The following is a 17,500-nucleotide window of genomic DNA, read 5'->3' on the forward strand; positions in this document are numbered from 1 at the left end:
GAGTGTGGGCCTGGATTATGGAGCTCGAGTCCTCGAGTATATACATCTACCTCTGACAGTGCAGCGCTCCCTCAGTACTGGCACCGGGGAGTGTGGGCCTGGATTATGGAGCTCGAGTCCTAGAGTATATACATCTACCTCCGACAGTGCAGCGCTCCCTCAGTACTGGCACCGGGGAGTGTGGGCCTGGATTATGGGGCTCGAGTCCTAGAGTATATACATCTACCTCCGACAGTGCAGCGCTCCCTCAGTACTGGTACCGGGAGTGTGGGCCTGGATTATGGGGCTCGAGTCCTAGAGTATATACATCTACCTCCGACAGTGCAGCGCTCCCTCAGTACTGGCACCGGGGAGTGTGGGCCTGGATTATGGGGTCGAGTCCTAGAGTATATACATCTACCTCCGACAGTGCAGCGCTCCCTCAGTACTGGCACCGGGGCGTGTGGGCCTGGATTATGGGGTCGAGTCCTAGAGTATATACATCTACCTCCGACAGTGCAGCGCTCCCTCAGTACTGGTACCGGGAGTGTGGGCCTGGATTATGGGGCTCGAGTCCTAGAGTATATACATCTACCTCCGACAGTGCAGCGCTCCCTCAGTACTGGCACCGGGGAGTGTGGGCCTGGATTATGGAGCTCGAGTCCTAGAGTATATACATCTACCTCCGACAGTGCAGCGCTCCCTCAGTACTGGCACCGGGGCGTGTGGGCCTGGATTATGGGGCTCGAGTCCTAGAGTATATACATCTACCTCCGACAGTGCAGCGCTCCCTCAGTACTGGCACCGGGGAGTGTGGGCCTGGATTATGGGGCTCGAGTCCTAGAGTATATACATCTACCTCCGACAGTGCAGCGCTCCCTCAGTACTGGCACCAGGGAGTGTGGGCCTGGATTATGGGGCTCGAGTCCTAGAGTATATACATCTACCTCCGACAGTGCAGCGCTCCCTCAGTACTGGCACCGGGGAGTGTGGGCCTGGATTATGGGGTTCGAGTCCTAGAGTATATACATCTACCTCCGACAGTGCAGCGCTCCCTCAGTACTGGCACCGGGGAGTGTGGGCCTGGATTATGGGGCTCGAGTCCTAGAGTATATACATCTACCTCCGACAGTGCAGCGCTCCCTCAGTACTGGCACCGGGGAGTGTGGGCCTGGATTATGGGGCTCGAGCCCTAAAGTATATACATCTACCTCCGACAGTGCAGCGCTCCCTCAGTACTGGCACCGGGGAGTGTGGGCCTGGATTATGGGGCTCAAGTCCTAGAGTATATACATCTACCTCCGACAGTGCAGCACTCCCTCAGTACTGGCACCGGGGAGTGTGGGCCTGGATTATGGGGCTCGAGTCCTAGAGTATATACATCTACCTCTGACAGTGCAGCGCTCCCTCAGTACTGGCACCGGGGAGTGTGGGTCTGGATTATGGGGCTCGAGTCCTAGAGTATATACATCTACCTCCGACAGCGCAGCACTCCCTCAGTACTGGCACCGGGGAGTGTGGGCCTGGATTATGGGGCTCGAGTCCTAGAGTATATACATCTACCTCCGACAGTGCAGCGCTCCCTCAGTACTGGCACCGGGGAGTGTGGGCCTGGATTATGGGGCTCGAGTCCTAGAGTATATACATCTACCTCCGACAGTGCAGCACTCCCTCAGTACTGGCACCGAGGAGTGTGGGCCTGGATTATGGGGCTCGAGTCCAAGAGTATATACATCTACCTCCGACAGTGCAGCGCTCCCTCAGTACTGGCACCGGGGAGTGTGGGCCTGGATTATGGGGCTCGAGTCCTAGAGTATATACATCTACCTCCGACAGTGCAGCGCTCCCTCAGTACTGGCACCGGGGAGTGTGGGCCTGGATTATGGGGTTTGATTCCTAGAGTATATACATCTACCTCCGACAGTGCAGCACTCCCTCAGTACTGGCACCGGGGAGTGTCGGCCTGGATTATGGAGCTCGAGTCCTAGAGTATATACATCTACCTCCGACAGTGCAGCACTCCCTCAGTACTGGCACCGGGGAGTGGGGGCCTGGATTATGGGGCTCGAGTCCTATAGTATATATATCTACCTCCGACAGTGCAGCGCTCCCCCAGTACTGGCACTGGGGAGTGTGGGCCTGGATTATGGGGCTCGAGTCCTAGAGTATATACATCTACCTCCGACAGTGCAGCACTCCCTCAGTACTGGCACTGGGGAGTGTGGGCCTGGATTATGGGGCTCGAGTCCTAGAGTATATACATCTACCTCCGACAGTGCAGCGCTCCCTCAGTACTGGCACCGGAGAGTGTGAGCCTGGATTATGGAGCTCGAGTCCTAGAGTATATACATCTACCTCCGACAGTGCAGCACTCCCTCAGTACTGGCACCGGGGAGTGTGAGCCTGGATTATGGGGCTCGAGTCCTAGAGTATATACATCCACCTCCGACAGTGCAGCGCTCCCTCAGTACTGGCACCGGGGAGTGTGGGCCTGGATTATGGGGCTCGAGTCCTAGAGTATATACATCTACCTCCAACAGTGCAGCGCTCCCTCAGTACTGGCACCAGGGAGTGTGGGCCTGGATTATGGGGCTCGAGTCCTAGAGTATATACATCTACCTCCGACAGTGCAGCGCTCCCTCAGTACTGGCACCAGGGAGTGTGGGCCTGGATTATGGGGCTCGAGTCCTAGAGTATATACATCTACCTCTGACAGTGCAGCGCTCCCTCAGTACTGGCACCGGGGAGTGTGGGCCTGGATTATGGAGCTCGAGTCCTAGAGCATATACGTCTACCTCCGACAGTGCAGCGCTCCCTCAGTACTGGCACCGGGGAGTGTGGGCCTGGATTATGGAGCTCGAGTCCTAGAGTATATACATCTACCTCCGACAGTGCAGCGCTCCCTCAGTACTGGCACTGGGGAGTGTCGGCCTGGATTATGGAGCTCAAGTCCTGGAGTAAATACATCTACCTCCGACAGTGCAGCACTCCCTCAGTACTGGCACCGGGGAGTGTGGGCCTGGATTATGGGGCTCGAGTCCTAGAGTATATACATCTACCTCCGACAGTGCAGCGCTCCCTCAGTACTGGCAGCGGGGAGTGTGGGCCTGGATTATGGGGCTCGAGTCCTAGAGTATATACATTTACCTCCGACAGTGCAGCGCTCCCTCAGTACTGGCACCGGGGAGTGTGGGCCTGGATTATGGGGCTCGAGTCCTAGAGTATATACATCTACCTCCGACAGTGCGGCGTTCCCTCAGTACTGGCACCGGGGAGTGTGGGCCTGGATTTTGGGGCTCGAGTCCTGGAGTATATATATCTACCTCCGACAGCGCAGCGCTCCGTCAGTACTGGCACTGGGGAGTGTGGGCCTGGATTTTGGGGCTCATGTCTGTGGAGTGGGTGGCTCGAATGCACAGAGTGTGGGACGGCCTGAGTTAAACTGGGACACAAAATGGCGGAGAGCTGGAGGAAAATATGAAGGCAGGATGAACGGCTGATATTTACCTTAATGAAGATGGAGATAACCAACAGCCCATTGGGGTTCCGAGATGCTTCCGACACATTATTATAAAGCTCGAGGTTATAATGTATTAGCTGCACCTGGGCAAAGAGGGACGGTATTATTATTAGAATGACCTCTGACCTCAAACAGGCTTCCAACTCCTACTTAGGCCCAAACATCTGTTAACAGAGAATAATTCAGTACCGGGGCAGCCTGTTCCCTATCGGAGGGGGTTAACCCTCTCACCCACCTCTCCCCATTTACACTCAGACACCGGGGCAGCCTGTTCCCTATCGGAGGGGGATTAACCCTCTCACCCACCTCTCCCCATTTACACTCAGACACCCGGGCAGCCTGTTCCCTATCGGAGGGGGATTAACCCTCTCACCCACCTCTCCACATTTACACTCAGACACCGGGGCAGCCTGTTCCCTATCGGAGGGGATTAACCCTCTCACCCACCTCTCCCCATTTACACTCAGACACCCGGGCAGCCTGTTCCCTATCGGAGGGGGATTAACCCTCTCACCCACCTCTCCCCATAGACACTCAGACACCGGGGCAGCCTGTTCCCTATCGGAGGGGATTAACCCTCTCACCCACCTCTCCCCATTTACACTCAGACACCGGGGCAGCCTGTTCCCTATCGGAGGGGGATTAACCTTCTCACCCACCACTCCCCATTAACACTCAGACACTGGGGCAGCCTGTTCCCTATCGGAGGGGGCTTAACCCTCTCACCCACCTCTCCCCATTTACACTCAGACACCGGGCAGCTTGTTCCCTATCGGAGGGGGATTAACCCTCTCACCCACCTCTCCCCATTTACACTCAGACACCGGGGCAGCCTGTACCCTATCGGAGGAGGATTAACCCTCTCACCCACCTCTCCCCATTTACACTCAGACACCGGGGCAGCCTGTTCCCTATCGGAGGGGGATTAACCCTCTCACCCACCTCTCCCCATTTACACTCCGACACCGGGGCAGCCTGTTCCCTATTGGACGGGGATTAACCCTCTCACCCACCTCTCCCCATTTACACTCCGACACCGGGGCAGCCTGTTCCCTATCGGAGGGGGATTAACCCTCTCACCCACCTCTCCCCATTTACACTCCGACACCGGGGCAGCCTGTTCCCTATCGGAGGGGGATTAACCCTCTCACCCACCTCTCCCCATTTACACTCAGACACCGGGGCAGCCTGATCTCTATCGGAGGGTGATTAAACCTCTCACCCACCTCTCCCCATTTACACTCAGACACAGTGACAGCCTGTTCCCTATCGGAGGGGGATTAACCCTCTCACCCACCACTCCCCATTTACACTCAGACACCGGCGTAGCCTGTTCCCTATCGGAGGGGGATTAACCCTCTCACCCACCTCTCCCCATTTACACTCCGACACCGGGGCAGCCTGTTCCCTATCGGAGGGGGATTAACCCTCTCACCCACCTCTCCCCATTTACACTCCGACACCGGGGCAGCCTGTTCCCTATCGGAGGGGGATTAACCCTCTCACCCACCTCTCCCCATTTACACTCAGACACCGGGGCAGCCTGATCTCTATCGGAGGGTGATTAAACCTCTCACCCACCTCTCCCCATTTACACTCAGACACAGTGACAGCCTGTTCCCTATCGGAGGGGGATTAACCCTCTCACCCACCACTCCCCATTTACACTCAGACACCGGGGCAGCCTGTTCCCTATCGGAGGGGGATTAACCCTCTCACCCACCTCTCCCCATTTACACTCAGACACCGGGGCAGCCTGTTCCCTATCGGAGGGGGCTTAACCCTCTCACCCACCTCTCCCCATTTACACTCAGACACCGGGCAGCTTGTTCCCTATCGGAGGGGGATTAACCCTCTCACCCACCTCTCCCCATTTACACTCAGACACCGGGGCAGCCTGTTCCCTATCGGAGGGGGCTTAACCCTCTCACCCACCTCTCCCCATTTACACTCAGACACTGGGGCAGCCTGTTCCCTATCGGAGGGGGATTAACCCTCTCACCCACCTCTCCCCATTTACACTCAGACACCGGGGCAGCCTGTTCCCTATCTGAGGGGGATTAACCCGCTCACCAACCTCTCCCCATTTACACTCAGACACCGGCGCAGCCTGTTCCCTATCGGAGGGGGATTAACCCTCTCACCCACCTCTCCCCACTTACACTCAGACACCGGGGCAGCCTGTTCCCTATCGGAGGGGATTAACCCTCTCACCCACCTCTCCCCATTTACACTCAGACACCGGGGCAACCTGTTCCCGATCAGAGGGGATTAACCCTCTCACCCACCTCTCCCCATTTACACTCCGACACCGGGGCAGCCTGTTCCCTATCGGAGGGGATTAACCCTCTCACCCACCTCTCCCCATTTACACTCAGACACCGGGCAGCTTGTTCCCTATCGGAGGGGGATTGACCCTCTCACTCACCTCTCCCCATTTACAGTCAGACACCGGGGCAGCCTGTTCCCGATCAGAGGGGATTAACCCTCTCACCCACCTCTCCCCATTTACACTCCGACACCGGGGCAGCCTGTTCCCTATCGGAGGGGATTAACCCTCTCACCCACCTCTCCCCATTTACACTCAGACACCGGGCAGCTTGTTCCCTATCGGAGGGGGATTGACCCTCTCACTCACCTCTCCCCATTTACAGTCAGACACCGGGGCAGCCTGTTCCCTATCCGAGGGGGATTAACCCGCTCACCCACCTCTCCCCATTTACACTCAGACACCGGCGCAGCCTGTTCCCTATCGGAGGGGGATTAACCCTCTCACCCACCTCTCCCCACTTACACTCAGACACCGGGGCAGCCTGTTCCCTATCGGAGGGGATTAACCCTCTCACCCACCTCTCCCCATTTACACTCAGACACCGGGGCAACCTGTTCCCGATCAGAGGGGATTAACCCTCTCACCCACCTCTCCCCATTTACACTCCGACACCGGGGCAGCCTGTTCCCTATCGGAGGGGATTAACCCTCTCACCCACCTCTCCCCATTTACACTCAGACACCGGGCAGCTTGTTCCCTATCGGAGGGGGATTGACCCTCTCACTCACCTCTCCCCATTTACAGTCAGACACCGGGGCAGCCTGTTCCCGATCAGAGGGGATTAACCCTCTCACCCACCTCTCCCCATTTACACTCCGACACCGGGGCAGCCTGTTCCCTATCGGAGGGGATTAACCCTCTCACCCACCTCTCCCCATTTACACTCAGACACCGGGCAGCTTGTTCCCTATCGGAGGGGGATTGACCCTCTCACTCACCTCTCCCCATTTACAGTCAGACACCGGGGCAGCCTGTTCCCTATCCGAGGGGGATTAACCCGCTCACCCACCTCTCCCCATTTACACTCAGACACCGGGGCAGCCTGTTCCCTATCGGACGGGGATTAACCCTCTCACCCACCTCTCCCCATTTACACTCAGACACCGGGGCAGCCTGTTCCCTATCGGAGGGTGATTAACCCTCTCACCCACCTCTCCCCATTTACACTCAGACACCGGGCAGCCTGTTCCCTATCGGAGGGGGATTAACCCTCTCACCCACCTCTCCCCATTTACACTCAGACACCGGGGCAGCCTGTTCCCTATCGGACGGGATTAACCCTCTCACCCATCTCTCCCCGTTTACACTCAGACACCGGGGCAGCCTGTTCCCTATAGGAGTGGGATTAACCCTCTCACCCACCTCTCCCCATTTACACTCAGACACCGGGGCAGCCTGTTCCCTATCGGAGGGGGATTAACCCTTTCATCCACCTCTCCCCATTTACACTCAGACACCGGGGCAGCCTGTTCCCTATCGGAGGGGATTAACCCTCTCACCCACCTCTCCCCATTTACACTCAGACACCGGGGCAGCCTGTTCCCTATCGGAGGGGATTAACCCTCTCACCCACCTCTCCCCATTTACACTCCGACACCGGGGCAGCCTGTTCCCTATCGGAGGGGGATTAACCCTCTCACCCACCTCTCCCCATTTACACTCCGACACCGGGGCAGCTTGTTCCCTATCGGAGGGGGATTGACCCTCTCACTCACCTCTCCCCATTTACAGTCAGGCCCCGGGGCAGCCTGTTCCCTATCGGAGGGGGATTAACCCGCTCACCCACCTCTCCCCATTTACACTCAGACACCGGGGCAGCCTGTTCCCTATCCGAGGGGGATTAACCCTCTCACCCACCTCTCCCCGTTTACACTCAGACACCGGGGCAGCCTGTTCCCTATCGGAGGGGGATTAACCCTCTCACCCACCTCTCCCCATTTACATTCAGGCTGTAAATCTTGAATTGAAGGATATGGGGAGAAGGTGGGTGGGTGGGATTAAGGGATATGGGGAGAAGGTGGGGAGGTGTGGTTGAACGATATGGGGAGAAGGTGGGTAGGTGGGGTTGAGCGATATAGGGAGAAGGTGGGTAGGTGGGGTTGGGGATATGGGGAGAAGGTGGGTAGGTGGGGTTGAGGGATAAGGGGAGAAGGTGGGTGGGTGGGGTTGGGGATATGGGGAGAAGGTGGGCAGGTGGGGTAGGGGATATGGGGAGAAGGTGGGCAGGTGGGGTTGGGGGATATGGGGAGAAGGTGGGCAGGTGGGGTTGGGGGATATGGGGAGAAGGTGGGTAGGTGGGGTTGGGGATATGGGGAGAAGGTGGGTAGGTGGGGTTGGGGATATGGGGAGAAGGTGGGTAGGTGGGGTTGGGGATATGGGGAGAAGGTGGGTAGGTGGGGTTGGGGATATGGGGAGAAGGTGGGTGGGTGGGGTTGGGGATATGGGGAGAAGGTGGGTAGGTGGGGTTGGGGATATGGGGAGAAGGTGGGTAGGTGGGGTTGGGGGATATGGGGAGAAGGTGGGCAGGTGGGGTTGGGGGATATGGGGAGAAGGTGGGTAGGTGGGGTTGGGGATATGGGGAGAAGGTGGGTAGGTGGGGTTGGGCGATATGGGGAGAAGGTGGGTAGGTGGGGTTGGGGGATATGGGGAGAAGGTGGGTCGGTGGGGTTGGGGATAGGGGGAGAAGGTGGGTGGGTGGGGTTGAGGGATATGGGGAGAAGGTGGGTAGGTGGGGTTGGGGATAGGGGGAGAAGGTGGGTGGGTGGGGTTGAGGGATATGGGGAGAAGGTGGGTAGGTGGGATTGGGGATATGGGGAGAAGGTGGGTGGGTGGGGTTGGGGGATATGGGGAGAAGGTGTGTGGGTGGGGTTGGGGATATGGGGAGAGGGTAGGTAGGTGGGGTTGAGGGATATGGGGAGAAGGTGGGTGGGTGGGGTTGAGGGATATGGGGAGAAGGTGGGTGCGTGGGGTTGAGGGATATGGGGAGAAGGTGGGTAGGTGGGGTTGGGGGATATGGGGAGAAGGTGGGTAGGTGGGGTTGGGGATATGGGGAGAAGGTGGGTGGGTGGGGTTGAGGGATATGGGGAGAAGGTGCGTAGGTGGGGTTGGGGATATGGGGAGAAGGTGGGTGGGTGGGGTTGGGGGATATGGGGAGAAGGTGGGTCGGTGGGGTTGGGGATATGGGGAGAAGGTGGGTAGGTGGGTTTGGGGGATGTGGGGAGAAGGTGGGTAGGTGGGGTTGGGGATATGGGGAGAAGGTGGGTCGGTGGAGTTGGGGATATGGGGAGAAGGTGGGTAGGTGGGGTTGGGGATATGGGGAGAAGGTGGGTAGGTGGGGTTGGGGGATATGGGGAGAAGGTGGGTAGTTGGGGTTGGGGGATATGGGGAGAAGGTGGGTAGGTGGGGTTGAGGGTTATGGGGAGAAGGTGGGTAGGTGGGGTTGGGGATATGGGGAGAAGGTGGGTAGGTGGGGTTGGGGGATATGGGGAGAAGGTGGGTAGGTGGGGTTGGGGATATGGGGAGAAGGTGGGTAGGTGGAGTTGGGGATATGGGGAGAAGGTGGGTAGGTGGGGTTGGGGATATGGGGAGAAGGTGGGTAGGTTGTGTTGGGGATATGGGGAGAAGGTGAGTAGGTGGGGTTCAGGGATATGGGGAGAAGGTGGGTAGGTGGGGTTGGGGATATGGGGAGAAGGTGGGTAGGTGGGGTTGGGGATATGGGGAGAAGGTGGGTAGGTGGGGTTGGGGGATATGGGGAGAAGGTGGGTAGGTGGGGTTTGTGATATGGGGAGAAGGTGGGTAGGTGGGGTTGGGGGTTATGGGGAGAAGGTGAGTAGGTGGGGTTGGGGATATGGGGAGAAGGTGGGTAGTTGGGATTGATGGATATGGGGAGAAGGTGGGGTAGGTGTGTTGGGGATATGGGGAGAAGGTGGGTAGGTGGAGTTGGGGATATGGGGAGAAGGTGGGTAGGTGGGGTTGGGGATATGGGGAGAAGGAGGGTAGGTGGGGTTGAGGGATATGGGGAGAAGGTGGGTAGGTGGGGTTGGGGATATGGGGAGAATGTGGGTAGGCGGCGTTGGGGATATGGGCAGAAGGTGGGTGAGTAGGTGGGGTTGAGGGATATGGGGAGAAGGTGGGTGCGTGGGGTTGAGGGATATGGGGAGAAGGTGGGTAGGTGGGGTTGGGGGATATGGGGAGAAGGTGGGTAGGTGGGGTTGGGGGATATGGGGAGAAGGTGGGTAGGTGGGGTTGGGGATATGGGGAGAAGGTGGGTAGGTGGAGTTGGGGATATGGGGAGAAGGTGGGTAGGTGGGGTTGGGGATATGGGGAGAAGGTGGGTAGGTTGTGTTGGGGATATGGGGAGAAGGTGAGAAGGTGGGGTTCAGGGATATGGGAAGAAGGTGGGTAGGTGGGGTTGGGGATATGGGGAGAAGGTGGGTAGGTGGGGTTGGGGATATGGGGAGAAGGTGGGTAGGTGGGGTTAGGGGATATGGGGAGAAGGTGGGTAGGTGGGGTTTGTGATATGGGGAGAAGTTGGGTAGGTGGGGTTGGGGGATATGGGGAGAAGGTGAGTAGGGTGGGGTTGGGGATTTGGGGAGAAGGTGGGTAGTTGGGATTGATGGATATGGGGGAGAAGGTGGGTAGGTGTGTTGGGGATATGGGGAGAAGGTGGGTAGGTGGAGTTGGGGATATGGGGAGAAGGTGGGTAGGTGGGGTTGAGGGATATGGGGGAGAGGTGGGTAGGTGGTGTTGGGGGATATGGGGAGAAGGTGTGGTAGGTGGGGTTGGGGGATATGGGGAGAAGGTGGGTAGGTGGGGTTGGGGATATGGGGAGAAGGTGGATAGGTGGGGTTGTGGGATATGGGGAGAGGTGGGTAGTTGGGGTTGGGGATATGGGGAGAAGGTGGGTAAGTGGGGTTGGGGGATATGGGAGAGGTGGTGGGTAGGGTTGGGGTTGGGGGATATCGGGAGAAGGTGGGTAGGTGGGATTGGGGGATATGGGGAGAAGATGGGTTGGTGGGGTTGGGGGATATGGGGAGAGTTGGGTAGGTGGGGGTTGGGGATATGGGGAGAAGGTGGGTAGGTGGGGGTTGGGGATATGGGGAGAAGGAGGGTAGGTGGGGTTGAGGGATATGGGGAGAAGGTGGGTAGGTGGGGTTGGGGATATGGGGATGGAATGTGGGTAGGTGGGTTGGGGATATGGGGGAGGTGGTGGTGAGTTGGTGGGGGTTGAGGGATTTGGGGAGAAGGTGGGTGAGTAGGTGGGGTTGAGGGATATGGGGAGAAGGTGGTTCGGTGGTGTTGGGGATATGGGGAGAAGGTGGGTCCGTGGGGTTGACGGATATGGGGAGAATGTGAGTAGGCGGGGCTGAGGGATATGGGGAGAAGGTGGGTAGGTGGGGTTGAGGGATATGGGGAGAAGGTGGGTAGGTGGGGTTGGGGGATATGGGGGAGAAGGTGTGTAGGTGGGGTTGGGGGATATGGGGAGAAGGTGGGTAGGTGGGGTTGAGGGATATGGGGAGAAGGAGGGTAGGTGGGGTTGAGGGATATGGGGAGAAGGTGGGTAGGTGGGGTTGGGGATATGGGGAGAATGTGGGTAGGCGGCGTTGGGGATATGGGGAGAATGTGAGTAGGTGGGGTTGAGGGATATGGGGAGAAGGTGGGGTGAGTAGGTGGGGTTGAGGGATATGGGGAGAAGGTGGTTCGGTGGGGTTGAGGGATATGGGGAGAAGGTGGGTAGATGGGGTTGGGGATTTGGGGAGAAGATGGGTAGGTGGGGTTGGGGGATATGGGGAGAAGGTGGGTAGGTGGGGTTGGGGATATGGGGAGAATGTGAGTAGGTGGGGCTGAGGGATATGGGGAGAAGATGGGTAGGTGGGGTTGGGGGATATGGGGAGAAGGTGGGTAGGTGGGGCTGAGGGATATGGGGAGAAGGTGGGTAGGTGGGGCTGAGGGATATGGGGAGAAGGTGGGTAGGTGGGGTTGGGGGATATGGGAGAAGATGGGTAGGTGGGGTTGGGGGATATGCGGAGAAGGTGAGTAGGTGGGGTTGGGGGATATGGGTAGAAGGTGGGTAGGTGGGGTTGAGGGATATGGGGAGAAGGTGGGTAGGTGGGGTTGGGGGATATGGGGAGAAGGTGGGTCGGTGGGGTTGAGGGATATGGGGAGAAGGTGGGTCGGTGGGGTTGAGGGATATGGGGAGAAGGTGAGTAGGTGGGGCTGAGGGATATGGGGAGAAGGTGGGTAGGTGGGGTTGGGGGATATGGGGAGAAGATGGGTAGGTGGGGGTTGGGGGATATGGGGAGAAGGTGAGTAGGTGGGGTTGAGGGATATGGGGAGAAGGTGGGTAGGTGGGGCTGAGGGATATGGGGAGAAGATGGGTAGGTGTGGTTGCGGGATATGGGGAGAAGATGGGTAGGTGGGGTTGGGGATATGGGGAGGTGGTGGGTAGGTGGGGGTTGGGGGATATGGGAGAAGGTGGGTAGGTGGGTTTGAGGGATATGGGGAGAAGGTGGGTAGGTGGGGTTGGGGGATATGGGAGAAGGTGGGTAGGTGGGGTTGGGGGATATGGGGAGAAGGTGGGTAGGTGGGGTTGGGGATATGGGGAGAAGGTGGGTAGGTGGGGGTTGGGGGATATGGGGAGAAGGTGAGTAGGTGTGGTTGGGGGATATGGGGAGAAGGTGAGTAGGTGGGGTTGGGGGATATGGGGAGAAGGGGGGGTAGGTGGGGTTGAGGGATATGGGGAGAAGGTGGGTAGGTGGGTTTGTGGGAGATGGGGAGAAGGTGGGGTAGGTGGGGTTGAGGGATATGGGGAGAAGGTGGGTAGGTGGGGTTGAGGGATATGGGGAGAAGGTGGGTAGGTGGGGGTTGGGGATATGGGGAGAAGGTGGTAGGTGGGGTTGGGGGATATGGGGAGAAGGTGGGTAGGTGGGGTTGGGGCATATGGGGAGAAGGTGGGTAGGTGGGGTTTGGGATATGGGGAGAGGTGGGTAGGTGGGGTTGAGGGATATGGGGAGAAGGTGAGTAGGTGGGGTTGAGGGATATGGGGAGAAGGTGGGTAGGTGGGTTTTGGGGGAGATGGGGGGAAGGTGGGTAGGTGGGGTTGAGGGATATGGGGAGAGGTGAGTAGGTGGGGTTGAGGGATATGGGGAGAAGGTGGTTCGGTGGGGTTGAGGGATATGGGGAGAAGGTGGGTGGGTGGGGTTGGGGGATATGGGGAGAAGGTGAGTAGGTGGGGGTTGGGGGTTATGGGGAGAAGGTGGGTAGGTGGGGTTGAGTGGATATGGGGAGAAGGTGGGTGGGTGGGGTTGGGGGGATATGGGGAGAGGTGGGTAGGTGGGGTTGGGGGATATGGGAGAAGGTGGGTAGGTGGGGTTGGGGTTTGGGGGAGGTGGGTAGGTGGGTTGGGGTTGGGCAGAAGGTGGGTGAGTAGGTGGGGTTGAGGGATATGGGGAGAGGTGGGTAGGTGGGGTTGGGGGATATGGGGAGAGGTGGGTCGGTGGGGTTGAGGGATATGGGGAGAAGGTGGGTGTGTGGGGTGAGGGATATGGGGAGAAGGTGGGTAGGTGGGGTTGGGGATATGGGGTGAGGTGGGTAGGTGGGGTTGGGGATATGGGGAGAAGGTGGGTAGGTGGGGGGTTGGGGATATGGGGAGAATGTGGGTAGGTGGGGTTGGGGATATGGGGTGAAGGTGGGTAGGTGGGGTTGGGGATATGGGGAGAAGGTGGGTAGGTGGGGTTGGGGATATGGGGAGAGGTGGGTCGGTGGGGTTGGGGATATGGGGAGAAGGTGGGTGGGGGGGGGGGTTGGGGATATGGGGAGAAGGTGGGTAGGTGGGGTTGGGGTTATGGGGAGAAGGTGGGTAGGTGGGTTGGGGGATATGGGGTGAAGGTGGGTAGGTGGGGTTGGGGATATGGGGAGAAGGTGGGTTGGTGGGGTTGGGGGATATGGGGAGGAGGTGGGTGGGTGGGTTTGGGGATATGGGGAGAAGGTGGGTCGGTGGGTTTGAGGGATATGGGGAGAAGGTGGGTCGGTGGGGTTGGGCGATATGGGGAGAAGGTGGGTAGGTGGGGTTGGGCGATATGGGGAGAAGGTGAGTAGGTGGGGTTGGGGATATGGGGAGAAGGTGGGTAGGTGGGGTTGGGGATATGGGGAGAAGGTGGGTAGGTGGAGTTGGGGATATGGGGAGAAGGTGGGTAGGTGGGGTTGGGGATATGGGGAGAAGGTGGGTAGGTTGTGTTGGGGATATGGGGAGAAGGTGAGTAGGTGGGGTTCAGGGATATGGGGAGAAGGTGGGTAGGTGGGGTTGGGGATATGGGGAGAAGGTGGGTAGGTGGGGGTGGGGATATGGGGAGAAGGTGGGTAGGTGGGGTTGGGGGATATGGGGAGAAGGTGGGTAGGTGGGGTTTGTGATATGGGGAGAAGGTGGGTAGGTGGGGTTGGGGGATATGGGGAGAAGGTGAGTAGGTGGGGTTGGGGATATGGGGAGAAGGTGGGTAGTTGGGATTGATGGATATGGGGAGAAGGTGGGTAGGTGTGTTGGGGATATGGGGAGAAGGTGGGTAGGTGGAGTTGGGGATATGGGGAGAAGGTGGGTAGGTGGGGTTGAGGGATATGGGGAGAAGGTGGGTAGGTGGTGTTGGGGATATGGGAGAAGGTGGGTAGGTGGGGTTGGGGGATATGGGGAGAAGGTGGGTAGGTGGGGTTGGGGATATGGGGAGAAGGTGGATAGGTGGGGTTGAGGGATATGGGGAGAAGGTGGGTAGTTGGGGTTGGGGATATGGGGAGAAGGTGGGTAAGTGGGGTTGGGGGATATGGGGAGAAGGTGGGTAGGTGGGGTTGGGGATATGGGGAGAAGGTGAGTAGGTGGGGTTGGGGATATGGGGCGAAGGTGGGTGGGTGGGTTTGGGGATATGGGGGGAAGCTGGGTAGGTGGGGTTGGGGATATGGGGAGAAGGTGGGTTGGTGGGGTTAAGGGATATCGGGAGAAGGTGGGTAGGTGGGGTTGGGGGATATCGGGAGAAGGTGGGTAGGTGGGGTTGGGGGATATGGGGAGAAGATGGGTAGGTGGGGTTGGGGGATATGGGGAGAAGTTGGGTAGGTGGGGTTGGGGATATGGGGAGAAGGTGGGTAGGTGGGGTTGGGGATATGGGGAGAAGGAGGGTAGGTGGGGTTGAGGGATATGGGGAGAAGGTGGGTAGGTGGGGTTGGGGATATGGGGAGAATGTGGGTAGGTGGCGTTGGGGATATGGGCAGAAGGTGGGTGAGTAGGTGGGGTTGAGGGATATGGGGAGAAGGTGGGTGAGTAGGTGGGGTTGAGGGATATGGGGAGAAGGTGGTTCGGTGGTGTTGGGGATAAGAGGAGAAGGTGGGTCCGTGGGGTTGACGGATATGGGGAGAATGTGAGTAGGCGGGGCTGAGGGATATGGGGAGAAGGTGGGTAGGTGGGGTTGAGGGATATGGGGAGAAGGTGGGTAGGTGGGGTTGGGGGATATGGGGAGAAGGTGTGTAGGTGGGGTTGGGGGATATGGGGAGAAGGTGGGTAGGTGGGGTTGAGGGATATGGGGAGAAGGAGGGTAGGTGGGGTTGAGGGATATGGGGAGAAGGTGGGTAGGTGGGGTTGGGGATATGGGGAGAATGTGGGTAGGCGGCGTTGGGGATATGGGGAGAATGTGAGTAGGTGGGGTTGAGGGATATGGGGAGAAGGTGGGTGAGTAGGTGGGGTTGAGGGATATGGGGAGAAGGTGGTTCGGTGGGGTTGAGGGATATGGGGAGAAGGTGGGTAGATGGGGTTGGGGATTTGGGGAGAAGATGGGTAGGTGGGGTTGGGGGATATGGGGAGAAGGTGGGTAGGTGGGGTTGGGGATATGGGGAGAATGTGAGTAGGTGGGGCTGAGGGATATGGGGAGAAGATGGGTAGGTGGGGTTGGGGATATGGGGAGAAGGTGGGTAGGTGGGGCTGAGGGATATGGGGAGAAGGTGGGTAGGTGGGGCTGAGGGATATGGGGAGAAGGTGGGTAGGTGGGGTTGGGGGATATGGGGAGAAGATGGGTAGGTGGGGTTGGGGGATATGCGGAGAAGGTGAGTAGGTGGGGTTGGGGGATATGGGTAGAAGGTGGGTAGGTGGGGTTGGGGGATATGGGGAGAATGTGGGTAGGTGGGGTTGGGGGATATGGGGAGAAGGTGGGTCGGTGGGGTTGAGGGATATGGGGAGAAGGTGGGTCGGTGGGGTTGAGGGATATGGGGAGAAGGTGAGTAGGTGGGGCTGAGGGATATGGGGAGAAGGTGGGTAGGTGGGGTTGGGGGATATGGGGAGAAGATGGGTAGGTGGGGTTGGGGGATATGGGGAGAAGGTGAGTAGGTGGGGTTGAGGGATATGGGGAGAAGATGGGTAGATGGGGTTGGGGATATGGGGAGGTGGTGGGTAGGTGGGGTTGGGGGATATGGGGAGAAGGTGGGTAGGTGGGTTTGAGGGATATGGGGAGAAGGTGGGTAGGTGGGGTTGGGGGATATGGGGAGAAGGTGGGTAGGTGGGGTTGGGGGATATGGGGAGAAGGTGGGTAGGTGGGGTTGGGGATATGGGGAGAAGGTGGGTAGGTGGGGTTGGGGGATATGGGGAGAAGGTGAGTAGGTGTGGTTGGGGGATATGGGGAGAAGGTGAGTAGGTGGGGTTGGGGGATATGGGGAGAAGGTGGGTAGGAGGGGTTGAGGGATATGGGGAGAAGGTGGGTAGGTGGGTTTGGGGGAGATGGGGAGAAGGTGGGTAGGTGGGGTTGAGGGATATGGGGAGAAGGTGGGTAGGTGGGTTTGTGGGAGATGGGGAGAAGGTGGGTAGGTGGGGTTGAGGGATATGGGGAGAAGGTGGGTAGGTGGGGTTGAGGGATATGGGGAGAAGGTGGGTAGGTGGGGTTGGGGATATGGGGAGAAGGTGGGTAGGTGGGGTTGGGGGATATGGGGAGAAGGTGGGTAGGTGGGGTTGGGGCATTTGGGGAGAAGGTGGGTAGGTGGGGTTTGGGATATGGGGAGAAGGTGGGTAGGTGGGGTTGAGGGATATGGGGAGAAGGTGAGTAGGTGGGGTTGAGGGATATGGGGAGAAGGTGGGTAGGTGGGTTTGGGGGAGATGGGGGGAAGGTGGGTAGGTGGGGTTGAGGGATATGGGGAGAAGGTGGGTAGGTGGGGTTGGGGGATATGGGGAGAAGGTGGGTAGGTGGGGTTGAGGGATATGGGGAGAAGGTGAGTAGGTGGGCTTGAGGGATATAGGGAGAAGGTGGGTAGGTGGGTTTGGGGGAGGTGGGGAGAAGGTGGGTAGGTGGGTTTGAGGGATATCGGGAGAAGGTGGGTAGGTGGGTTTGGGGATATGGGGAGAAGGTGGGTAGGTGGGTTTGGGGGAGATGGGGAGAAGGTGGGTAGGTGGGTTTGGGGGAGATGGGGAGAAGGTGGGTAGCTGGGTTTGGGGATATGGGGAGAAGGTGGGTAGGTGGTGTTGAGGGATATGGGGAGAAGGTGGGTGAGTAGGTGGGGTTGAGGGATATGGGGAGAAGGTGGTTCGGTGGGGTTGAGGGATATGGGGAGAAGGTGGGTGGGTGGGGTTGGGGGATATGGGGAGAAGGTGAGTAGGTGGGGTTGGGGGATATGGGGAGAAGGTGGGTAGGTGGGGTTGAGGGATATGGGGA

The 17,500-nt window shown here is 58.7% G+C and overlaps 1 protein-coding gene across 1 annotated transcript in view; it reads right to left on the bottom strand.

The window, feature by feature from the left end:
• Positions 1-17,500, bottom strand: part of LOC147084836 (carbonic anhydrase-related protein 10-like) — a 135,061-nt gene that overhangs the window by 23,752 nt on the left and 93,809 nt on the right. The window contains exon 5 of the mRNA XM_085979343.1: positions 3,487-3,582. Coding sequence (XP_085835469.1) covers positions 3,487-3,582 — 96 coding nt within the window. The remainder of the gene's footprint in view (positions 1-3,486; positions 3,583-17,500) is intronic.

This window comes from Somniosus microcephalus, unplaced genomic scaffold, assembly GCF_052327205.1.
Source record: "Somniosus microcephalus isolate GS21.2 unplaced genomic scaffold, FLI_Smic_1.0 unresolved_chr9, whole genome shotgun sequence".
In the NCBI taxonomy this organism is placed as follows: domain Eukaryota; kingdom Metazoa; phylum Chordata; class Chondrichthyes; order Squaliformes; family Somniosidae; genus Somniosus; species Somniosus microcephalus.